The 26,928-nt window shown below is 37.3% G+C and overlaps 1 protein-coding gene across 4 annotated transcripts in view; it reads left to right on the top strand.

Annotated features, from left to right (window-relative positions):
* The window catches only part of LOC100771923 (laminin subunit alpha-2), a 541,373-nt gene that overhangs the window by 331,407 nt on the left and 183,038 nt on the right, over positions 1–26,928 (top strand). For 3 of the 4 annotated variants that reach the window (XM_035440328.1, XM_027402872.2, XM_027402871.2), the window contains exons 19-28: positions 514–725; positions 4,529–4,635; positions 9,348–9,528; positions 14,535–14,671; positions 19,028–19,264; positions 20,426–20,569; positions 21,243–21,422; positions 21,529–21,717; positions 21,802–21,935; positions 25,706–25,823. In XM_035440328.1, coding sequence (XP_035296219.1) covers positions 514–725; positions 4,529–4,635; positions 9,348–9,528; positions 14,535–14,671; positions 19,028–19,264; positions 20,426–20,569; positions 21,243–21,422; positions 21,529–21,717; positions 21,802–21,935; positions 25,706–25,823 — 1,639 coding nt within the window. The remainder of the gene's footprint in view (positions 1–513; positions 726–4,528; positions 4,636–9,347; positions 9,529–14,534; positions 14,672–19,027; positions 19,265–20,425; positions 20,570–21,242; positions 21,423–21,528; positions 21,718–21,801; positions 21,936–25,705; positions 25,824–26,928) is intronic. The other variant, XM_027402873.2, reaches the window with a different exon arrangement.

The following is a 26,928-nucleotide window of genomic DNA, read 5'->3' as shown; positions in this document are numbered from 1 at the left end:
AGACACAATTTCTTTCAATAAATGTTGAGTTTGAGTTTGTTCCTCATAACAAGCTCTTGCTGTAAAAACAACAGCAACAAAAATATGATCCGTGTGTGAACCGTGTGTGTGTGTGTGTGTGTGTGTGTGTGTGTGTACAGAAAATGACCAATTGGATTTGGAGACATGATGTGTTATATTATAAAGCTTTGCAATATGGACTTATATTCCTTCATAATGCCAACCACAGATTTCTTATTATGCTTTGGTTCCATCTTCAATGTCAGTGACAAGATTATCTGCTGAAATCTAATTATAAGTAGAGCTGGCAGATTTCATCTTGTATCTATACCACAGTTACAGAAAAGCATTTTTTAATCACTTTGCGTTTTAGAAAAGGAGCACTTAAGAAGAAAATCCATTATCCTGGCAGAGGAATATGAAAACTATACAAACATTGAGTTGGGTGGGTTTCTTGAGTCCACCCCCCGCACACACACACTAAAATTTCACTGTTGGAAATTATTACCCTAGGTGTGCAGAAGGCTATTTTGGACAACCTTCCATACCTGGAGGATCATGTCAGCCATGCCGATGCAATGACAACCTTGACTTCTCCATCCCTGGCAGCTGTGACAGCTTGTCTGGCTCTTGTCTGATATGTAAGCCTGGTACAACAGGCCGGTACTGTGAGCTCTGTGCTGATGGATATTTTGGAGATGCAGTTGATGCAAAGAACTGTCAACGTAAGTCCTGAACTATTGATGTCCCTGACAGAATTGATGTATGATACCTCAAAGAAGCTGATGAGTTCTTGAGTGGGGATTGGAGACTAGGAAATTATCTGTAATACATGGATGATGAATGCCCAGTGAAGACATGAAGTCTGCACGTTCCAAAATATTTCTTTGTAGTAATGAACAGAATTAACTCTTTAAAATGTATTATATTGCTAGTGTTGATTTTCATGTTATATACATATTTATGCTTACATATGCAATAAATTTTTTAAATGTACTTAAATCTGTAACAAAAAAAAGAATTTAGAAATGATACGGGCCTATTTTGGCCTTTTTCATTAGTATCAACTTAATCATTTGATTGAATAAATCCATCTGTTCATATTATTGCATGGTACCTGTCAGTGGGTGTTAATTGATTTGCTTTCATATGTCGACTTTACAGTTTTTGTAATTTCCTAACTAGTGTAAGAACATGACAATGATTTCACACACTGGCATTTGATAGTTGAGTAATTAATTCTTGTGTGAGAGTTATTTGTAGAATGTTATTCAAAGGTTTGAGGCAGTTTGGTACAAGGTATTCTTCCTCTCATCTTTTTCTCCTGAGCTATAAAACTTAGTGTCACATGGAATAGTCTTACATTACAATTGTGTTATAACAGCACAATAAGCAAAGGAATAAATCCACAACAGTGTTCTGGAGCTTACTGGCAGTTATCCACTTTACTGATAAAGTCTTTAGGAAGAAAGCTTTAAGACCAACAGTTCATTTCTGCTGAATTAATGTGGTAAGCAGAGACCCAATGCTAAGGTGAGTCCCAGGACCCATGGAATTTCAGACACCACAGGGAACTATGCCTGATATCTTTGCTGCAAACAACAGTGACCCTCTTTCAAGAAAAGATGTTTCTCTCTTAAATTGAGAAGCTGGGTGTTAGTTTTTTGTCCTTTCAGTATGACAATTTGTTAAGTCAAAAAGAAATCACTCTCTGGAGTAACTGGCATTTGTTAAAATCACAAACTGACTTTCTAAACAAAATTTCCCACAAGACCAGAGTGACTTTCAACACTGTGGAATTTGGCATTTCTGTGAAATATCAGGGAACACAAGAATGCCTTATGTTCATGCAGAACACCTGGGAATTTTAGTCTCTAGTTGTGGGACAGTAGGAATGGTTTCCTCATATCCAATGAGTTTTCTTTGAGGCTTGGTAGATGTATCATATGCAGGGGATGTGGTGAGCTCTTGATGGTGGAGATACCTGCCATTGTCCCTGTGGTAATTGGAAGTGGTCCCTGTGGTAATTGTGTGTATTAGCGGCTCACTAATTGCAGGTCTAATTAACCATTTCATGACTTCTTTTTATGTCTTCTAATAACTCCCTCCGAAAAGTTAGACATTCCACTCATTTTATTATTACCTGTGGTATAAAATTCTATGAGAATGGAGAAAAATATGAGAACAGAAAAAACAAAAACAAAATGAGTCATCATCAGTTTGCTACCACTTGCCATGAAGTATAGGTCTGGTTGTGATTTTTAAGGCTCTTCAGCATATAATTTGATGTAAAGTCTATAAAATACTTTAGTGAATTTTTTCAGGGTTATAATATCTTCTCTATGCATAGAGAGTAAGCCCTCATCCAAAACAAGTTCATAACTTTGGTACTAAGCAATGTAATCACAGAAATCAGGAGCCTGAGGCAGAAGGATCACAGAGACATAGGTCAACCTGGGCTATATAATGGGACCATCTTGAAAAGCACAGACACACACACAAAAAAGGTTTTCTGAATAAAAAAAAAGTCCTTTATTTTTGTCAAGATAAATTTCATGAATGTCCTATTTCTCAATAGATACTTAAAATCTATTGCTTTTGTTATTTTTAGATGGCATTGGTCACTTACCACCATCTTTATGGTAAATTTAATTTTGTAATTCCTACTTTTAAAAAAGGAAGTTAGTGATTCTAAATAATTTGAAATTTGCAAAGTTTAGGTATAATGTGCACAAGAAATTTATGTAAAGTTACACTATGCAGAGCAATTCTCATGTCCACATGATTGAAGAGGGCCAGGAAAATTTTAGAAAAAAAAATGATTAAGAGAAGTAGAACCTGAAGCCAAGTGAGCAGAATAATACTGAAGAGGGGGAGGAATGAAGAGCTAAGGGGTCTGTACCAGGTTGGAGAAACCCACAGGAATAGTTGGCCTGAACAAGGGAGAGCACATCCACCCCAGATGCTGTCAGGGAGGCCAGTACAAGACTGATCCAGACCCCTGAACATGGATGTCAATAAGGAGTCCTCTGCACTCCAGGGAGCCTCTGGTGGTGGATTAGTATTTTTCCCTGGTGCAAGAAGGGACTTTGAGAGCCCATCCCACATGAAGGGATACACTCTGGCCCTGGACACATGGGGAAGGGCCCAGGACCAGCACAGGAAGATTTGGTGGGCACTGCAGAGTCCCCGTTGAGGGCCCTACCCAGTCTGGGGAGTGGTGGGTGGATGGGGTGGGGGGTAGGTTGGAGGTGAGGGAGTAGGGAGGGAGTGAGGGGAGGAAGAGGGAGAAGGGACTTACATGTGAAACGTGTTCCCTAACTTGAACTAATAAAAAAAAAGAAAAGAAAAAACACACACACAAAAAAAAATGATGACAGAACGACTATTTTTAATGTATTTATAAGCTGTGATGTTGTACCATGCTTGCAAAAGCCATGTATGAATGAATCCCATGTCATCTTCTCCTCACAATTTTATTCTGGAATCAGAGCAATTATGTATACCATTAAAATATACTTTCCAAAATCATAGTAAGCCAATAATTACTACCTCTGTCAGAGAAGTAAAATAGTTTTTAAAGTTGTTCAGTTATATGCTTCAGAACAACTTTATAAGATTTTTCTAATGCAAAAGTCATAGAAAAGTAACTAAAGCCAGTATGTTTTCTACATTTGGAGATGAAATAAAAACATCTTAAAAATATAAGTGAACTTTAGCAATTATAGTGTTAAATTCCTAATAAATTTGAAGGAATGTTTTTGTTTTCTTATGTGCATTTATGTCATAAAAGGGATATATATGTATTCATTTAAACTCATTCTTATTAGTAGAGGTTAGTACAAAAACTGGCACATAGGAAATAAACTTCATATTGAAAATTTATTTAAAATGACATTAATGCTATGTCAGTGGACTATTGATACTGAAAATTTCTTAAATTTGCTTAAACTTTCCAGGGGTATATATTTTATATATGTGATTATAACTTGTAGCTGTTACCCCAATGCATCTTTGAAGAGGTAACATAGCATTGAACCAGGAAATAGAGACTCCATGGCTCAAGCAGATTCCTGATCCTGCCATAATACTTTCTAAGCATGTGACATTGTATTTGTCATTGCTTCTTTGTAAGTCATTGTCTTCACCTTCAAGATTACAGTAACAATTGTATTAATGTTTTAGTAGTGTGATGTGCCGAGAATATGTGAACTATGTCTTTTATATGTAGAGATGTTGCAGTGATTATGCAACAGAATGCCTGAAAGAGAACTCAGCTCGGGTGTTGATGTTCCCAGAGGCTATCGTTTTCTTTAACAGCTCCCATACAGATTTGCAGCACTTTGAGTCTTGGACTTTTATATCAGGGATGTTCAACTACAGAAGTCTATGAAAATATTCCAATACTTAAGATATATCTCATGCCTGAGAGGCTTCTAGTCACAAGTATCTCAGATAAGAGCTACTCAATCTATGTTTCGAATTTGTAGGACCATACTTTCATTTGCCATGTGTCCTGTCTTTGCAGCCTGCCATTGTAACACCAATGGCTCCTTCTCAGAGCTTTGTGACACTAGAACTGGACAATGTGAATGCAGACCCAATGTGCAGGGAAGGCGCTGTGATGAGTGCAAGGTAAGGAACACTCTCACCTCCTTTCAATGATGGATTCCATACACATATTGAACATGGCAATCAGAATTTTTACTTCTGAAAATGGAATATCTATACTCAGTGAAACATTTTCTCAACAAGAACAAAATTTGCTATACACTGCAGTTGACCTGTGTTCCTACATGCAAATTTGTATAATAATTGCTGTGATATAAGTATTTACTCAACAACTAACATAAATTTAATTCTAGTCTGTGGGGAGTAAAATAATTTACATTGGGGGAGGTTAAAATGTACAACCCATTTTGCTTCAACCAACCCTGCCCCATATACACACTTCAAGTTCTGTATTTAAATGTTAGTTTCAGTGAATAGTCATTCAAGCTAGTAAAAAAATTCAATATAGTTTTAGAAATATCAGATGGCTAAAATGAAATATCCCACCCATCGGAGTGTTGTTTTCGGTATCTGTTTACAGTGATGGCTCTGCCCTATGCTGAGGTTCCGTCAGGGGAGCCTGTTGACTTTGGATCCTGTCACATAGATACATTTTGTTATTCACAAGAAGTAATTTTCAGATGTCAGACTGGCCTTTAGTAGAAAGTTTCAAAATACCCCTGCTTCTATCTCTTGAATAATACCGGATGCTCATTCTACTTTGTTTCCTTGTTTTTCCTTCTGTTGGGTTTTAAAGCTCAGTACGTGGTGGGACTCAGCGAAGCAATTCTGTGAGCTATGTGACTGCAGTCCCCTGGGCTCTGTGTCACCGCAGTGTGATGTGACGGGAAGATGTGTTTGTAAAGCAGGCTTTGTAGGGAAACAGTGCAACCTCAGCAGGCAGGCGCATCATCCAGAAGAGCAACCACACAGAGCGCGGCAGGTGCTGGGGTCTCCTCGGAGGTGGGGTTCCAGCGGTTCCAGCGGGTGCCCCAGGGGAACCTATCGGACACCTGTGCCGGTAGGCACTGCATGACTGTGTGGGCATGCTGTGTTCCTGGGCTGTAGCTGAAGTGGCTCAGAAACATTTTACCAAATAATTTTGGTCACTAAGTGTGCAAGCTGGTTGCTAAGTGTGCAAATGCAGAAATTATACAATGCCTGCCTTTTAAAAATTGATGTTTTTGTGTTTTTTAAAATTGCATTTAAGTGCATAAGTTTCCATTAAGCATGACTGTGGGGATTGGAGAGATGGATTACCAATTAAAAGCATTTATTGTCCTTCCATTGGATCCAGGTTTGGTTCCCAACACCTAACTCACAATCATCTGCAACTGCAGTTCCAAAGGATTCAACACCCTCTTCCGACCTCTGCAGGCACCAGGCACCAACGTGGTACACACATATATATGCAGGCAAAAGACATAGGCATGAAATAAAATATTTTAAAAAGCGTGTCTAAGGACAAACCAAACAAAAATTTAGCTGAAGGGAGCTCAAGGTATCAAAAGTGACTTTTTCTGGAGAATTAGTAACAGAAGCCTGACATTTCATTTTAACTAATATTTTGCTCATGCACACTCCAAGCACGAGAAACACATACTCATTGTTTAAATGCACAGTAGGCATAAAGTAAACTTTTCACTTCATGCTCACAGCCTGCTACCTGTATCCAAAGTCCTAGTGTATCTACCACCCTCTTCTGGAATCCCCAGCATTTGCACTCATGTGCATGGACACACGCGCGCGCGCGCGCGCGCACACACACACACACACACACACACACACACAGACACAGACACACACACCAATATACACACATACAAACAGACACATACATGTACAAACAGACACACAGGCACATACACACATATACACAGACACACATGGTCACAGACACATACACAGAGACAGACACACATGCACACACATATACACAGACATACAAACACACACACAGACACACACACACACACACACACACACACACACACACACACACACACACACACACACATACAATTAAAAACAAATCTTAAAAACAAAGTACAGACTCCGAAGCCAGGCTGACTGATTTGGGATACTGATTGCCTGATTGTCTCAGTGGTGACCTCATATTTCACTTTTATGTGCCTCTGTTGCATCACTGTGTGAAAAAGGGATAGTAGGTACAGCCATCTGAGAGGGCTGTCCTAGGAGTTCATATCTGTTAGAGTTGGAGAACAGTGCTTGGCACATAGGAAGCAACAAACAACTACTAGATTTTTTTTACCACCCTAAGTGAGACTGAGCCGTCAGGCTTCCAGTGGGGACAGGAAGAAAACTCCTGTATTTGAGTTTCCATGTAATCTCAGTTACAGACTAGAAGTGTTTGTTCCTTAGATGTATTTATTAGAGAGGTATCTTTGAACTTTGGAATGGAATTTGAGTACCAAAATTATTACATTTTTATTATTTTATTATGAAGTTTGGTAGCTTTATTTGGGTGTAATTCAGCTTTTTAAACTACATAATATAAATTTCAGAAAAGGATTGTAGCAACGAATTGTTTTATATATTTCTTTACATAGTCAACTTTGGAATTTTCTTAATGACAACTGTGATTTAGAAATCCATTTTCTAAGTTTGATTTGTCCATTAAAGAAATGTGTATATCTATATATACATTTGCATATTTGCTAAAAGTAGACAATTCAGGAAATAAAGATGATTGTAAAGTCAAGTCTTTACAATCAAGTTTAGTATATGAAGAAAGTTATAGTACAATGATCAATGGAAAGTTTTATACCTATAATTAGATATTTGAAAAATTTAAGTATAGTGGGCCAGGGAAATGGCTCAGCAGCAAAAGTGTCTGTAACGCAAGCCTGACACCCTGAGTTCCACCCTCCAATTCACAGTGAAAGGATAGGACCAGCTAGTGGAAGCTGTCACACTACCACATGACACATGTTCTCACTAGTATTGCCTGTATACAACATACACTCAATAACAACAGCACATAAATATATAAGTTTCTGCTTCCATTCCAAAAACAGCATGTTATCATCTAGACTTTAGGAATCCATGTGTTCCTATGTGTGTCTCTGTATGTACATTTCTCTCTCTCTCTCTCTCTCTCTCTCTCTCTCTCTCTCTCTCTCTGTGTGTGTGTGTGTGTGTGTGTGTGTGTGTGTGTGTGTGTGTGTGTTTGAAGGTACGTGTGTGAGAGAGTGTATATCCATGTGTTTGTCTGTGTTTATGTGTGTGTCTGGGTATGTATGTGCCTGTGGATGTATGTGTCATTGTGCATTACGTAATTGGAATCACAGTCTAGATAATGTGTATGCTGCTTTTTAGAATTTTTATGTGGTGTTGAGTCATAAATGTATTCCTATCATTAAAACCGCTTCAAAATAGATTTTACTTAATTGCCTCTCATTTTATAACATGAATGTACTATAATTTAATTTATTCAGTACCTTCTCTAACAGTGAAGATTTGAGTGTCACCATAATTACAGGCTATGATAAACAATTTGTAATGAGCATGCTTGTTATTTAGTCATTGTTCTAATATCTGATAATCTTTCTAAGGTTAAGGATTTTACATTGAAATGACTTATATGAATAAAATCTGTTTTAACTATATATATATATATATATATATATATATATATATATGAATTCAATTTAAAAAGTATTCATTGTTGTTACTGCTTGCATGCTTCCTACTTTAGTAGGATGAAATCTGAATTATAACTAGAATTTAAAATAAAGCCAGCTGTAAAAATTAACACGATTATCACGTTCAATCAATTCATTGTACATTTTAAACAGTACAACTATTCTTAGCTAGTCATATTAAGTCTAATTCTCATTATAATTTTAATTTCTTGAATTTATTTCTGATACTGCTAACAATAATATTAAAAAATATAATGAAGCTTATTCATTTCTCTTTGGGTGATTCCCAATAAATGGCAAGATTAATTTTTACCAAGAAGTAATTATGAAGTCTAATTTTCCTAAATACAAATTATTTTGACAAAGAAGTAATTACAGAGAGTAATTTTCCAGATTAAAATGCCATAATAATGTGGCATATTTTATATTTATAAAAAAGAAAAGTGGTGTGATTAAAGTATGATATATGGTTCTCATTTTTCTAATAGTAGTGATGATTTCTGAATCCACCAGAATTTTTAATCATAGTTACCCTGGGCCTGGTAACATGTATTTCAAGAATGTCTTCACAGTTGGTAATACGAGCCTGGGTGAGAAGATGATATGGTACAGGTAGACACGGGATCTACAGTTTTAAACTTAGATGAAAGGCCCGGCCTTACATTTCTAAGCTCGTGCATAATCTTTTCTCACAAACCAGTTTTGAGGACTAGAATGCTGATCAATAACATTGAAAGCATTTTAACAAAGCATAAGTAGTTCAGAATATCTTAAAGTAATCACTTTAGTATGTTATCAGTAAAGTGAGTAAACTTTTAAGTTAAAACCAGAAAGGTCGTGCATAATCTATTTTGCATTGCTATTAGAACCAAGGAAAATCATAGAAAGGCTTATGAAACTATAAGATGGAATCATGATGCCTATTTTGATAATTAATTTTTATGACATTTCAAAGTAACTGTACTTTGTCAACATAAAAAAAATCCACCGAATTAGACAGTTGTTAATGCCACAAGGGAGCCTGGTGAGATCTGGGTTCCTCACTGCTGACTGCTCTCTAGATTTCTTGCTACTTGTTTCCATATGAATTCATTTGCTGAGATTTACCTTTTCTTTTCTTTTCCATGGCAGCCTGAAACCTTTGGTCTGCAATTGGGAAGGGGCTGTGTTCCCTGCAACTGCAATTCCTTTGGGTCCAAATCGTTTGACTGTGAAGAGAGCGGGCAGTGCTGGTGCCAGCCTGGAGTAGCAGGGAAAAAATGTGACCGTTGCGCCCATGGCTACTTCAACTTCCAGGAAGGAGGCTGTACAGGTTTGTAAATGTGACTAATGTCCTGTGCATTCATTCTTGGATTTTATACTCCTGGCTCTGGTAACAGTTTGTCCTGTTAAAGGAACTGCATGTTGAAAGCAAACATGTAATGAGGAATATTTGAAGTAATGAATATGTTAATTTGAAATAATTAACAAATAGAACACAGCATAGTTGGAAACACTAGCCTGCCTGTAACTATACATGCAAGTATTGAGCAAAAATCAGCAGATCCAATGAGAGGTGCCACTTTGTATCCTCCATTCCCATGGATTCTAAAGTTTGAAAAAAAATCAAATTTTCAGCATTGTCTTAGTTTCCCTTTCAAATGAAGACATCTCAACTTCTCCTACCATAGATGGTTGAAAGAATTAAGGAAGATTTTTGTTGTTGCTGCTGCTGTTTGTCAGGTACAAAAATCATGCTTGTCTTAAACATGACTTTGAAGGCTTACCATTCTGGGCAAGAAACAAGTTGGATCTGACATTTAGTTCATGGGAGAATGCAGGTAGTATTTTCTAGCATGATTCCCTCAAAGAGTCCAGCCAGCCAGAACTTTCACACAGATCATGAACTAAACACACACACACAAACACACACACACCACACACACACACACACACACACACACACACACACACACACACACACACACTCAATCAGTACACCAGGAGTAAAAGTAAAGACTGAAATTAGCTTTTATTTATATATCATTAATTTGGAATTGATGGCATTCCAACAACCACAGAAATGAACTGCACCTTTTTTTCTATGTTCATTGACTGATAGCTATTGCCTCTGTACTGTGTTCTCAGCATCATGGCAAGCTTTTAAAATGTTATCAGTGAGTACTATAGCAAATTCATGTGAGAATAGAAATAATATTCTAAAGTATTTAAGGTACCAGTATCTTTCAGAGCATCTCCTGAATTTTAAGCATATGATTTTCATCAAAGAAAGTCATTTTGAGACAATTGTGATGTGATAGAGATCTCCTAAGACCTGTGTGATCTCCAAGCTAATATCTGTAAGCACTAAAATTATAAAGAACCACTTAAAATGTTCTGATCTTTAAGTGCGATTCTCATCAATATTTTAACATGATATGAAATTAATGCAGAGCTATCTATGTCAGGGATTCTATTTCTGTGATAAAACATCGTGACCAAAAGCAACTTGTAGAAGAAAGGGTTTATTTCAACTTACATTAATTAGGTCACACCCCATCACTAAGAGAAGTCTGGACAGGAGTTCAAGGTGTGAATCAGAAGGTAGGAGCTGATACAGAGGCCATGAAGGGGTATTGCTCAGTGGTTTCCTCCTCATGGACTGCACAGCCCAATTACTTATACAGCTGAGGACCACTGGGACAGGGGTGGCAGCGTCGGTGTTGAGATGGGGCCACCCACATCAATCATCAATCAGGAAAATTCCTCACAGGCTTGCTTGCAGGACAGTCTGTTTGCATTTTCTCAGTTTAGGTCCTCTCTTTCCAAATTATCTTATCTTGTGTTAAGCTGACAAAAAAACTATCCAGCACAGGGCCTATTATATAGTCAATGAAATCTACTAGCAAAAGTTATTAACAAAAATAAGAATAATCAAAATTATAAAGGGTGATAACATGCCAAAATGCAAACTTAATTGCATTGTAATCCAGAGAAACAGAATGAAGAGAAGTCAGTTTTTTCATGCCAAATGCTGATAATGAGAGCTTAAGAAAGGAGACTTTTTGTTTACAGCTTGAGTTTATATTTTAAACTGGTGAAGTGGACATGGTGTCAGGAGTATAGGACAAGTAACACTGTGTAGTTCAGGAAAAGAGAAATGAATGATGGTATTCATCTTGCTGTCTGTTTCTCTTTATATTTCACAGCAGTCTTTACAAAGTAAGAATAGTCCTCATGCTCTGTGTCTCCTCTTGCTAGGAGTCTTAGCTGGAGTCATCAGCCTTATGGATTCCTGGGAGTTTCCATTGCACTAGGCTTCTAGCTCATATCAGAGATTCCCCTGATTCCAGTTGTCTTTCCCAGTACTCTCTCCTTCCATCTTTCTCCCAGCTGATCCCTCCTTTTCTCATGCCCCCCATCCAGAACCCTCCCAGTCCACCTGTGATGTCTTTTCTGTTTCCTCTTTACAGTGAGATCCATGTTCCCTTCTTTGAGTCTTCCTTGTTACTTACCTTCTTTAGGTGTGTGGATTGTAACATGGTTATCTTTTTATCGCTAATATCCATCTATAAGTATGTAATACCATGTTTGTCTTTCTGGGTCTGGCTTACCTCATACAGGATGATATTTTCCAGCTTGAACCAGCTATGTCCTGTAACAAAGCAAGATTTCCACTGGAGGGATTGGGATTACAACCCAGCCACATAACCTTTGACCTACAATTTGCCCTGCCTACAAGATATGCTGGGATAAAGTGGAACAAAAATTATGGGAGTAGTCAACCAATTACTGGCCCAGCTTGAGACACATACAATGAGAAAGAACCCTCTCCTGACACTGCCTGGAGGGCCAGGACCCAGAAGCTGGATAGCCCAGAGACCTAGGATAGAACCAAATGTGATTGGGGAGTCAGTGAAATGATTCCCAATAATATTCTACAATACTCATAGATCATTAAATACCCCAGTTGTCATCAGAAAGTACCCAGCAACTGATGGAAACAGATACAGAGACCCACAGCCAAACATTAGGAAAACCTCCATAGGAATCCTATGGAAGAGGGAGAGGAAGGATTATGAAACCCAGAGGGGCCAAGGATACCACAAGAAAACCCACAGAATCAAATAAGTTGGGCTTGTAGGGGCTCACAGAGACTGAACTGTCAACCAGAGAGCCTGCGATGGATCTACCTAGGCCCTCTGCACATATGTTACAGTTGTGTAGCTTGGTCTTCTTGTTGGACTCCTAACAGTGGGAGCAGAGGCTGTCTTTGACTCTGTTACCTGCTTTTGGAAACCTTCCCTTGGATTGATTTGCCTCATGCAGCCTTGATAGGAAAGGAGGTACCTAGTCTCACTGCAACTTATTATGTCATGGCTGGCTGATATCCATGGGAGGCCTTCCCTTTTCTGAAGAGAAAGGAGGAGGAGTGGATCGGGGAAGGAATGGGAGAAGAGGGAGAGAGGGGGGAAAGTGATCATTAATTAATTAATTAATTAATTAGTTAATAAAAATACAAAAGAAAAGAGTATTATTCCTAACACTAAATACCCTATATGTATCTAGTGGCTCCATCAATAACTAGTTTTATGACCTTGGATGTGTGATTTGACTATGCTTTCTTTCTGCAACATTCATCTTTTACCTAAGGGTATCAATAATATCTAGGTCATGAGGATTTGTAGGAATTCATTGAGTTAATAATAGATTTAGAGTAATGGCTAACTATCAGTATTGTGTGATTCTTACCATTGTCTTTATTAACTTGTAGCATACATTGTGCTTTGACAGAGAAAACTAAGTCATTGCTCAAGTTTCCCTGTCTGAAATTCTACCTAGAGAATTTCTATTTCCAAACAATGATTCAAACTGGCCCAACATGTTTCTTAGTACATAAAGTTTAACATAATGCTATTTTTCTTCTTAATGAATGTCATATAAATAAATATATCATCTTAGGATTAGAGAAAACAATAGCAAAGATAATAACCACTGGCATTTATTTGGCACTTACTCTATGTCAATCATGGTGCTAAACGTTCACTGCTGGTATGTATCATTTTGAGTAATAATAATTATGACCCCTTAAAATTTAACTTAATCAAATACCTAAGTAGACTCAATTAAAATGATTTAACCATCAGCTAACCAATTAAAAGCTTTCCCACAGCATTGATCTTCAAAGTGAATTCAAGTATTTGTTATTTATTTTCTTGTAATAATTTCTTTTAAATCAAGTGCTGTTCTTAACTGTATTCTTACAAGTTGAGTCATGTCTACACTCTAAGTGGCATGCATCAATTCTCATGGTTGGCTTTGAGGGTCTCTTGAAACCCAGTTCTTACATTCTTAGATAACAAGTTCATGTCCAAAGGAAATAGAAATAATTCCACTTGGAAAGTTTTATAATGGGTTGCTTTTTAAATATATATAAAACTGGAATATATTCTGTTATTTATAACTACACACATGATGTATTGTATTTAAGATGTTGGTTTGTTAGTTTTATGGAAAAGCAAAGTCATTATCAGGAAAAAAGTTAATTTTTACAGCAAAGAAAATACTCATTAGCTTGAAATAAATACTATCTAAATCCCCTTTAGATCCTAGGATAGTCCCTAGAAACCTGAGCCCACTCCTACTCAGTAGGAAACAGTCAGATGAATACAAAGTCCCTTTCCCTTTGTAGTCTCTTGGGCTCTAGAATAAAGAGCTGAAAACCTCAAAGCCTGGGGTGACTCAAGAAACTCTGAACAATTACTCACCAATAGCATCTGTATGTAGTTAGGGAGCTCCTGACAAAGGGGAAAACATAGCAAGTTCCTTTGGAATTTACAACTCTGAGGCTGCAGCAAAATAGACCATACATAGATGGTACTTTGCACCTCAAAGTTCCCTTTTCTGCCCTACAGAGCCCCCAAACCCCCTGAGCCTCAACACAGAATCCACTGCCCCCAAGAGACTGTTGCCCCTCGTTGTTCTAACTAAAGAACAGTTGGCTTCTACAATCAATACATAAAATAAGTACACGAACAAAAATATTACACTTTATTGTATCTGGGTAGAAGACAGTTAAGACAGGATTTGGTAACAGATGTCCTTTCCTTCTTGAAATTTAATAGAAAAACAAAAAGTACCAAAATTTTGAAATTGCTAAGTGAAACGCAACATTTATTGACACAACACTTTTCAGAAAGATACTGTACTATTGTATAAATAATAAAGTATGTACATCCTCCCCCACAAGGATCCTTAAATGTAGTATGAAAAATGGAAAGAACAAATAATGCATTAAGCATCTCTGACTCATCTTTGCTTTCTCTCTCCCTTGTGAAGCTTGTGACTGTTCCCATCTGGGCAACAATTGTGACCCAAAAACTGGCCAATGCATTTGCCCTCCCAATACCATTGGAGAAAAATGTTCTGAGTGTCTTCCCAACACCTGGGGCCACAGCATTGTCACTGGCTGTAAGGTGAGTGGATCGCTGTTGTCACCTAATCATTTTCTTATAGAGTTCATTCAGTCAGTGTCTGTAATGGTACATTTCAATCCAATATCACATCATAAAATAACATAAAATTATCAAAGACTATCATAAAGACACTCGTCTTTACTTTGCAGTGCTAGGGACACTAATTAATTGAATTCATGATGCCTACATAATAGAAGGGAAGGGAAAATAAATCTATAATAAAACCCCAAATAACTATCTTACTCTTAGACATAAGAAAATATATCTGTGACAGAAAAGGAACTGAAAAATTAATTTGCCAATGTCTTGTTAAAATTGTGAGAACTTGGTTATATTTTCAAGGACTGGTTAAAAGGAATCTGAGGAGCCAAATTTAACTACCTTGAGTCAGAATGTAACTTGCTTTTTACTTAGTATCTTCATCTATTTTTATATGTATAAACAAGTTTTTGTATCATTTCCTTTCTGGATCCTATTTCTTATATTTTTTCTTAGAAGAATCTATTTGCCTAAGTCTAGTGGTTTCTTTCCTGTTGTTTCTATAAATTTTTATAATTTTAGCTCTTAAATTGAGGTTCACATTCAACATTTAATATCAATTTTTACCTAGTTTGAGGTAATAAAATTCACTTTGTTATGGCGGTCCAATTTTCACAAAATCATTTGTTGAAAGACTCCTTTCCTATTGAATTAGCTTGGTCCCCTTATTAAAGTAATTGTTCTCATGTTCATGATTTTTGGGGCTCTTCTATTTTCTTATATAATTATGTGAGCAGTATGTTTTCATCAGTGTGGTTTTCTAGCAAGGAACAATTCATATTGCAAGACCTTCAGTATTATTTCTCATTCCTGATATTTTGGGGACTAGGTAAAATGCATTGTATATTTTGTTGTATTCCTTTACACTGTTTATTCACTGATCATTTGGACCCTTGGGAACCTTACTTTTATGTTTTCATAGGGAAGGTGACAAAAAAAAAAAAAAAAACTTAAATCTAGGGCACGTGAGCCTCCCTCTGACCCTTCTGGTAACAGAATTCATTGTGGAATTTCTCCCATCTTATAATCAGAACCATTAGACAACCTAAGATTTCTGTGATGTCTAGAAATGTTTCTTCCTAGATGTCTTCAATGCTTTAGTTTCTCCCACCACAGAGTTCTGTTTCTTCCCTGTGCACATTGGAATTCAGTGACATCTCAACCATTCTCCTGCCTTTCTCTAGATTTTTTTCACAGAAAACTCCCATTCTGAGTACATTATGTTTGATCCTGTAAATTCTAGCTTCTTCGGGTTTTCAAAATAAGTACCATTGTCTCTCAGCTCAGCTCTTTGCTGGGATTTTGTCTGATTTTTCTCTTTAGTGTTACAGCCTTGGAAGCTGCCTCCAGTCACAGTCTCATTTCTTTCTCTTTTCTCAGAAATAATAGTTTTATACTTTGTTATCTAATGTCTAAAACCATTTTTTTCTGTTTATTTATTTATTTATTTTGCTTTTATAGTATAATCATTTAAACTCAGATCTAGGTGTTTTGGGGTGTGTCTGTGTGTGTGTGTGTGTGTGTGTGAAATGTAACAGGTCCAGGTGAGGTGAGAGTCAAACTGTACTTGCATGGTTTAAAGAGGTAAATAAAGGCATTTTAAAAGGTGGTAACAGTCCTTCCAGTCAGTTACCATGAGTTTAGGAATCCTGTAAAGTGGTGACCAAGTGTGGCTTCTTCAGCCTCATGACATTGTCCTGTGTAGATAGGTGGATTATATTTTTCAGTCTCGTGACATTGTCCTGCATAGATAGCTAGACTATATTTTTGACTGAGTAGATGGAAACCATCTTTACATATGCTAAAAAGGAAGGCGTTCCACCTCCCTGTGAGGAGAAATAGAGAATTGATGGCTTCTAGAGGAGGAAGCATCAATTTTTATTTAAGGTGTGGCTCCTTGTAGGGCATCCATGCTCTGGTGGCTGGCCCACACCAGGAGTACACTGTCAACACAAATTGGAGCTGATGGGTTATTTAAAAACCTAAAAAGGGAACACAGGAAACACATAGTAGGAGGGTGAAGAAAGCTAGGGGTGTTGGAAGGAGTTACCAGAAAGTATTGAGGGTGAACATAATCAAAATACATTTTTCAAAATTCTCAGAGATTTCAGAAAAATTTCAATGTAAGTGAATGCTCGCCAATACACTGATCTCAAAAAAGAATTTAAGTATCAGTAAGTGTTTAAGAAAGTTCACACCACGCTCCATTAAGTGAGCTGAAGGCATAAACACTGGAAAAGACACTCATTTTCTTACGTTTCATGGTAGTTATTAAGGTTGACATCCTATCATGCTACACTTTGAAAAACAGTAATTTTTAAGAATTTGAAGCCGGGTGTTGGTGGCACATGCCTTTGATCCCAGCACTCGGGAAGCAGAGGCAGAGGCAGGCAGATCTCTGTGAGTTCGAGGCCAGCCTGTTCTCCAGCGCGAGTGCCAGAATAGGCTCCAAAGCTACACAGAGAAACCCTGTCTTGGAAAAAAAAAAGAATTTGAAAGTTTTTGTTAAGTATAAACAGTGCTCTGAGTTTTGAAGTGATTATATTATTATTATTATTATTATTATTATTATTATCATTTGCATTTTAATGTCAAACCTAAGTATCTATCCACTCTGTCACTTGGAATAGTTTTTTTTTTAAAAAACTCAAAGTCATAGGAATACATTCTAACCACAAAGCTTACAATAGGGCCAAATTTTAATGAAATTCTTGAAATCAAAACTGATTCTTTATAATCAGTGTATACATCAAGTCATTTAAATAGGGCTTAGTGTCTTTAAGAGTTACTTGGGACTTACCCTTTTACTGGTCACTGAATAAAAGTTATATTGATTGAAATTTCAATTGAATTTCATTACTTTTAACTATTGTTTAAAGCAACTCAAATTTCTGAGTAACTGCACATTTTATTATTAGAAGGATTTATAAAAACCATGTGGCTATTAGAAATTATTTATGAGAAGACATTCTCCTATTGGGTGAGTATAATTTAAAACTACAGTGATTTGGAACTGAGAGAGTCTCTTCTTTTTTTGCCATGGAGAATTGCTCCGTGCTGAGGTGTGAGCACACACATCATTTGAGCTGTCACTGCAGTTGCAGTAGAATACCAAGCCTGCCATTCTTCACTAGCAGAGGAAAGGCGAATAAATCCTCTGTTGCTAAACAAACATTACATCCAATTATAATTTAAGTTTGATGTTGGGTATAGTGCTATCTAAACACACAGTTAGTTGTCTCATTTATTCCCACTGTAATTTCTCAAATAAACTTCCTGATCTGGAATGATTCCAAAGTCTATTTGTACTGTCAGTAATCCTCAAGAGCTAGTTATTTGATTGTATACAACAAATCGGTTGGAAGACATTTTATATTTTTTGTCATCTAAAAATAATGATGCTTTTTGGAACCTTTTAAAATCTATCCCATGGTTATAGTTTCCATACAATATCATTATTTTCTTTCTATTTTATTTAAGCAATTCCACACTTACTCAGTGAAATTGGCAAAGAAAAAAATTCTATGAATTACTAAATCATCCTGATTTTGAAAGTACATTGTACATCTGCTATTCTTTAAGTGAGTTATGTGAGGGTTATTGTATTGATCAGGAACAGAAAGAGATAGATGAATATGAATATATGTATATTAAAAGGGGCTTTATTAGAATGTCTTACAAGATTCTGTCCAGGTAGTCCAAACAAGGGTTGTCTCACAAAGAAAAAGACTCCTGTAATTGCTCCATCCATGAAGCTGGATGTCTGAGCAGTCCCAATATGGTTCTGGAGTCCTGGAGGATTCTGGAGAGCTGCTGGTCTTCAGTCTACATTGGAATGCCACAAACCTTGTTTTAATACCAGCAAAGAAATGACTCAGCAACAGGACAAATGAACTTGACAGCAAGAGTGAAGGAAAGCAGGCAAAGAGCAAAGCTTCCTTCTTCCACATCCTTTTTGGTAGGCTGTAACAAGGCATAGACCAGATTTAAGGCGGGTCTTCCTATTTCAAATAAGAAAAGAATCTAAAAAACACCCTTCACAGGAGAGCCTAGATATTGGGTTCTAGTTGATTCAAGATGTACTCTATTGAGATTAGCCACTACAGATGTGATTAGAAAAAAATATAGGTTTTGATTTATTGTTTCTTTTATTCTATGTTCACCAATGTGTCCCAAAGGACTGAATTCCAGCATTACAAAGCATATAATAGGTACATGGTTCATATGTGCATAGTGGGATCAAAATATTAAGGTTAAAATATTAAGATGCTTCCTATGCAGTTGTGTCAACAGTTGATGTTTTTCTCTCTTCCACAGGCTTGTAACTGCAGCACAATTGGGTCCTTGGATTCACAGTGCAATGTAAACACCGGCCAGTGCAGCTGTCATTCAAAATTCTCTGGTATGAGATGCTCGGAGTGCAACCGAGGTCACTGGAACTACCCTCACTGCAGTCTCTGTCAATGCTTCCTTCCAGGGACAGATGCCACAAGTTGTGATTCAGAGACCAGAAAATGTTCCTGTAGTGATCAAACGGGACAGTGCACCTGTAAGGTATGAATGGCTGAAGTGCTGCAAGGAAAACCCTCATTCTCTGTGGATTCTGTGTCTCAGTTATACCTTCATTCGCTGTTTGCTATGATTTCTTCATTAACCAACACAAACAAACATTCATGGCAAGACCCAGATTTCCTTGATGTGAGATCACTGGCATGCACTCCACTTTTCAAGAACTTAATTTCAACCCAAACCAACGTTGTTTCTAGTCAACACACAGGGTATAGTTTCTATAGTGAACGAAGTTATTTTTCTTCTGTGTTCTTCTTGCTTAAATAAATGCCTGTGGAATAGGCAGGGAGGGTATTCAGGTACAGTCAGAAAAACCACAGCTGATAACCAAAATATCACAAACTATTTTTCTGTAGCCACTGAACACTTTAAGCATATTTACTGCTATGGAAATTCAGTAAAATCCCATCATGAATGTAAGCTGACATAACAAACAGTGCTAACTATGTGCAAATTTCAGTCCTCATTAATACTGTTAAATGATGTAGAAAAACAGCCAATTAAAATGGGTAAGAGGGATTTTTTTTGCCCTTATATATTCCTGGAAAAGTAATCAATCCCAGGAAAAATGTGGTTAAAACAGGGTCACAGACAGCCTTTCAAGACAAAGTCTATGCAAAGAAAGCCAGGGGAAGTGGCAGGTCGAAATCTGGGAAGTGAACACCCCTTGAATTTCAGAAAACAATATCCTCTTCACTAAGGACCCCAGTTAAGCAGATTAGCACGCTCCACACATACCCACTATATTATGGTCACATGTTATATTTGCGGCATGTTGCATACCCATTATGCTATAGCATTTGTATAATATTAAAGATATAAATGTTGCGTTTTAGCATCCTGACTTTTTTCATAGCTGGTAATCATTGGTTTCTTTTGATTTTGAAAATCTTATTGCTCACAGTGAAGTCATAGCAAATGCACTGCAAGATCTCAACAACAGTATACAGCACCCTTAGTAACAGATGGAATCAAGTACCTTTTAAAGTACCAAGAAACTCTGTCAGAGATACGAGCTGTAAATACCATAGTCTTTATTCATTAGTTTTATTTTGCTAAATGAAAAAGAAATGTGTTACTTCCCCTTGTTCTTACGTTGATTTCTCCTATAACAATGTACCCTGAAGGACCCTCCTCTTTCTGCAGGTGAATGTAGAAGGTGTCCACTGTGACAGGTGCCAGCCTGGAAAATTTGGACTTGATGCCAAGAACCCACTTGGCTGCAGTAGCTGCTACTGCTTTGGAGTTACCAGTCAGTGCTCTGAAGCAGAGGGTCTGATCCGCAAGTGGGTGAGTAAGAAGCCGCTGAGCCATGTAATGGTATAATGTTCATTCCTGTAGGAAATTTTAGTCGAGCCCTGAGGGGCAGTAGGAAATGGCAAAACATTTAAGTAACCTTGTCCCCTGTGTGCATTCCAAAATGGTAAAGGCTCTATGTGCCATTAGGCAGTTGGCATAAATGCCTCTTTAAAATTCCTCCTAGAAAATTGCTCACTTACTGTTGATAAGGAAATAGATGACAAGTGGAAACTAGAAACATTGCCAGGGAGGCATGGTATTCTGGCTTGGGAAGCCTCTACATCCTGAGGAAGAAGGTGCCAGATTGTGACTGTTGACATCGAATACAGCCCTGAAAACCACAACCTGTTGTATGCTTTCCAACTAGTCATAGGAAATTAGCCATTGTTTGCACTGGGATTATGCTTATTTTGACTTTAATTTCCCTTTATCTCTCCAGAATTTAATTTCAACTTTTATTAGTGAAAAACTTCCAATTTTTATAGATTATGAGTTTTATTTTGCAAGTCTGCCCTTACCTACCATGTCTCCTTTCTTTTTCTTGTGATATCTCATCAAAGTAGGGACAGCAACTCAAATGGGCATGTCTCCATACTTAACTCTAAAAGAGTGCTTCGTATTCACACACATATTCACCTTCCTGCTGAACTTTGACAATTTGCAGGTGACGCTGAGTGATGAGCAGACCATCCTGCCTCTGGTGGATGAGGGCCTGCAGCACACAACTACCAAAGGCATTGCTTTCCAGCACCCAGAGATTGTTGCAAAGATGGATGAAGTCAGGCAAGATCTCCATCTGGAACCTTTTTACTGGAAACTCCCAGAACAATTTGAAGGAAAAAAGGTAAAAATAACCCCGAATTCACAAGTGAACAAGGTAAAACAATGTTTGGGAGTAAGGACATTTGGAGGCTTATCTAAGCCATCATTCTTTTCCTTTTTTTTTTCAGTTGATGGCCTATGGGGGTAAACTCAAGTATGCAATCTATTTTGAGGCTCGGGATGAGACAGGCTTCTCAACATACAAACCTCAAGTTATCATTCGAGGTGGGACTCCTACTCATGCTAGAATTATCACCAGACACATGGCTGCCCCTCTCATTGGCCAGTTGACAAGGCATGAGATTGAAATGACAGAGGTAAATTTGGTAGTTGTTTGGTGAAAAGCTTCTAATTTTTTTGCATTCAGTTTTATCACAATATGCTTTTTTTGTTACTTACAGAAAGAATGGAAATATTATGGTGATGATCCTCGAATCAGTAGAACTGTGACTCGTGAAGACTTCTTGGATATACTCTACGATATTCACTATATTCTTATCAAGGCTACTTATGGAAATGTCGTGAGACAAAGCCGGTAAAGTATAATAGAGAGCACTCAAGTTAAGTTCTTGTTCTAGGGTCTACAGGGTTCCTCAAGGAGACACCAGATAAGAATCCAACAAGAGGCTAATTTGGAACTAAAGTGATGGAAGACTAACCAAAGGAGGCTTCTGGTCACCTGGGAGAAGATACCATAAGTTACCCCCAGTATAAATAACATAAGAACAATATTCTTATTTACATTAGTCATAGTGAGTTTAATGCACCAGGAAAACTTCAGGATAGTACATACTGTTGGTCACATAAATTTAACTGTAATGTTGTAAATCTGTTTTAAGATTATTGAGAAAATGACCTTGAAATATGAATGTGAGCATTCAAGGCCAAGTAGTCCACTCTCCTCCATCCTTAGCTTTCTCATCTGTCCATGCCAGTATAGCATACATGTTCATTTACTCTGGATATCATGATGTAAGTTGACTGAAAATCATAGTGAAAAAAATTAAGCAGATGTATTGAAGAAATGTATGTGACACCAAGGAAGCTAAACTTGGAATATTTCAAGAGAGTATTCAGTGTTGCCATGTCAGTCAAAGAGGCCAATTGATGGAGACATCATTGCGAATGGCACTTGGGACTGTTGTGCCCACCAAGAGAGAGACCCCCAAATCTTCAAGGAGCCACAATATCCAAATGCAAGTGCAAGAAGGTTTTTATTTCCAAGGAAAACCAGCAAGCTGGGGCTTCACTCTGTCAGGAGAGATGAAGCCCAGAACCATAAATACGAAGTATTTTTAAAGAGCAAAAGGGGAAGAGGGTCATGAGACCCATGATTTCATGTCTCAAAGTTTCATGCAAACTTACAAAGGTTTTATACAAGGTTATCACAAGATAATAGGTATTGAGCAAAGAAGATATAACTGTCTTTTGTTTTAGGTGGGGCTGATTAACATGTCCTGTGGTCTGGTGGATTTATGACCAGCAGATCAAGAGGCCATGTAGTTCCTAGATTTCTTAGAGACAATGGGCTAAGGGCTGGTGTTAACGCAGTTGGTGATGTGCTGATCTTCCCTTTTCTTTTTCTTTTTCTTTTTTGGAACTGCTTGTGGCTCCCTGTCTCACAGCCTAGGAACAGAGGTTTCTTGCTTAGTTAGGGTCTTTTTAATTTCTTTATTATAGGGACCATACTGTTGCCTTTTCCAATATCAACTTTCACTGATGCCTTTGGTTAGAAATAGTCTCAAAGAGTTAAAGAATGAATGAGACACAAAGAACCTAACACTGAAAGTGCCAACTATTGTTTTCCATGACTCTGATAATAAAATGATGGAATGACCCAATGACAAAAGTCAAGGGATGATTATCCCATTTCAAAAATAGGTAAGCATGTTTATAGACTATGCTAAAACTTGAAATTGGAAAGAGAAAATAGAATAAAATAATGTAGAATAAAGAGAACAATGGAGGCTCCAGGAGACACCTTCACTAGTAGAAGGATCATCCAATGAGATTAAGTTTGTGGTGTAGATGCTGAACATTGTGCTGAATTTACTTAGTAATTCAATGTCTCTGCTGCATGTTATATTCTTTCATGTTCTGGAGAAACATGGAGTCAATCCATGTTTGTAAAATAGTCTTATGACAAATGAATATATCAAGCTAAAGAAAATAAACACAAAAGAGGAAGCTTCTCATAGTCAAACTAATGAATCCAAAATTTTCTAAGTTTCCGATATTTATACTGAGCCAGGCATACACACAGTCTCCCTGAGAACTCCTTTTTGTCTACTGGAAGATTCATGCTCTTCACATGATTGATTTGGGGGCTTTCAGTGAAACAGTTAATCACGAACCAAAATTCACTTCCTCATTTTTATTCCCTTGGTTTATCATAAAAATAAAAACATGAATAGAAGAGAAAAGGCACTGTCACCTGTATTGTTAATTATCTTAAAATAGCAAATGAACACTAGTAATAGAAGCCAAAGTAGATTTGCATATTAGACACTCAATTAGACTACTTTGCAGATTCGTGCAGACAACAATAAGAACTTGGAAGTTCATAGAAAACATTGATAATATAACTGATAGTCTAGTGTTGTCTTCATTTTTCACTATATATCACATTTCCTAAGCCCTATCAAAACTGTTTTAAGCTAACCAAGAGAACAAGTAAGGCAGATACATCACCCCACTTGACCATTGAAGACAGTGGAATCCTGACAAAAGTTTAAAAGCTTTAAAATGTGCTCCCCAGTAGGACATAATCCATTATCTTTATTGTTAAAGCAACCATAGCAGTGTCCAAAAGAGAGTTCAAGAGTTGCATGTGTAGTTTGAAGGAAGTAACTTCTAGAACTCAGTACTGGTTTAAATGGAAGCCATATCACTTCATATCATAAGACACAGCAAAGCCATTGCACTTCCCTGCCTCACCTCTCCAAACTTTCACCCACATGTAAGCTCCTCTAATCACCTGAGAAACTTTACTTATGGCAGAACTATCTATTGTTGCTACTGTTTAAGAGTCTCTAGATTTTTAAACATGGCTTTCACGTACATGTGCATGTACATGAGAATGAAGACAAAATGATACATGTTTCTTCTTGAAGTAGCTATGGAGCCCCACAGGGTTTCAGAGGAGAGATGGCTGGCCAAACAAGCAACAAGTTTTCTCTTGCTCTACGGTCCAAGGAGAGCAGAGCATTAAAGACTTTCTTATCGGAGAGGAGTGACTGTTTACAGCTCACAACTATTATGCTACTCTAAGGAGAAGAAAGCGAAACCTATATTTTAGCCCAAAATTGGTTTCAATAAGGCTCCCAAGTGCAAATCAAAATGCCAGTGATACCAGTACATGCATTCATAATTCAATAAAACTTACCTATGGTTGTTACAAAGTTTATGATTCAACCTCTTTAAACTATTGGAGGTGCCCTTTATTGAGGAAAAACTATTCAGTGTTTCACTTAAAAGTTTATTTGCAGAACATTTTCATGTTGCAGTTAGTCAGTCATGAAATAGTCTGGGTTTATGGACTGCATATATATTTTAATGCGTAATTTCAAATTAATGAAGAAGGTATCAGTGGGTTCACTGGGAATATATATTTTTTTCTTTCTCACCAATAGGAAGAGTGAATTAAGTCACTTGAAGGATTTATCTAATAAAGCTAATAAAATATTAATTTGGAAAGCTCTTTATTCACTTAAAGACGGGGTTGGATCATGGTCTGCATTGTTTTCTAGGAGGCTTTCCAAAGTTCTTGAAAGGACACCAGAGGCTCCAGAGGAAAAAAAAAGTAAATTAAAAGCAATTTCACTTGTGACTACAGGAGACATTCTAAGAGAGAGTGACCTTGGGTTGTCTGAAGGAATATAAATATCTAATTAATTGGCCATGTCTGCATGAAGCTACTCACATTTTAAAAACTGGGGGGTAAAAGTCTTTATAATAACTTCTCAACAGGATAGCAGACATCCAATTTACTAAACTCCTTAGGATTTATGTGGATATTTTCCTAATGCATAATCTCAGACCTAGAGGAAATAAAAAAAAATATAGTGATAGGATATGGCAACTGAGTCCCTGGAATTTAAGCAGCTTCAAAACAATATAGGTATTAGCTTGATGGCCCCTTTAAACAATGGATAATATCATGTTACCTTGATAAACGTGTGTGTTTGGGTTCATTGAAAATGAGAAAGCAAAAGAATTTACCTGTGACTGGCAGAAGCCTGGCTTGAGTCATTTGGAGAGGCTGTGTGTGGCTGTTTGATCGTGAACTCTGCTCTCTCTTTCTAGCATTTCTGAAATCTCTATGGAAGTAGCTGAATCAGGACATGTGACTGCATCAAGCCCACCAGCACACTTGATAGAAAGATGTGATTGCCCTCCTGGCTATTCAGGGCTGTCCTGTGAGGTAAGCTAGCTGCTGCTAACTTGCTTAAGCTCGGTTCCCTTCCAGAGGCAAATAGGAATCCTTCCCAAACTGTCTTTGCACTTGACTTCCGTGTGTACTCTTATCCTATTTGATCTTTCACACACAGTGTGAGACAGAGGGGCAACATGATAATGGCATTGTTACCTTATAAAGAATCACAATTGAAGAGGAATGCTTGATAAAAAATAAGAGAATGGAAAGATATGTCACAGTCGGGGAGGGGATAGTGAGTGTGCTTCAAAAAGCTGGTTTGTTATAACTCATCTATCTTCTTGGCACCATTTCTGAGCAGTGAGAGGTATTTAAACTGCAATGATTGTAGGATATGATTATATCTGTTTTGAGAGTGTTTCTATATAGAACAGACAAAATTTCTGCACCAAATAGCAGGCTGCTGCATTCAATGTACTCTTCTCAAAATGACATAAATTTGTTCCAATGGTGCTATTATCATTCAGTCATTACAATTTTAAGACCATTTTTTTCATTGATAGGATATTCCTTTGAATACCTTCTGGTGGGCTAATCAATTCCTACAAATATTAATTCATAAAAGGAATATTGGGGAGCTGGGAGAGTTAAGGAGCTGGGATGAATTTGAATCTAAACTTTATCATGTTCTAGGGCTGAAACCTTACATAGGTTTTGTTGTTGTTTTGTTTTGTTGAGACAGGGTATCTTTGTGTAGTTTTGGAACCTGTCTTGGAACTCACTCTATAGACCAGGCTGGTCTCAAACTCATAGAGACCCATTTGCTTTTGCCTCTCAAGTGTTGGCATTAAAAGCATGAGCCACCACCTGGCTCTTTCGTACAGACTTCTAAACCTCTTTAAACTGGACATGATAAATTCTCAAGTCCCTAAGTAACTAATGGTATCACATCTGGTCTTCCACATCTGGCCTTCTGTAGATTCCCAGTTTAATGCCTGGCTTTAAAGAGTTTTTTGGGACCTGCTGCATCCCAAATACTCTCTTATTAGTCACATTAGTTGGTGCCATTTGCATGACAACTGAATATTATTGATGTCTCCACCTCCTACAGAGTAAGAATTTTATGAAGATTGTATGAGCTATGAACCTAACA

The sequence above is a fragment of the Cricetulus griseus genome, chromosome 2 (assembly GCF_003668045.3).
Source record: "Cricetulus griseus strain 17A/GY chromosome 2, alternate assembly CriGri-PICRH-1.0, whole genome shotgun sequence".
Classification (NCBI taxonomy): domain Eukaryota; kingdom Metazoa; phylum Chordata; class Mammalia; order Rodentia; family Cricetidae; genus Cricetulus; species Cricetulus griseus.
Note: the sequence above shows the minus strand (reverse complement) of the source record. Positions and strands in the feature narration are given on the sequence as shown.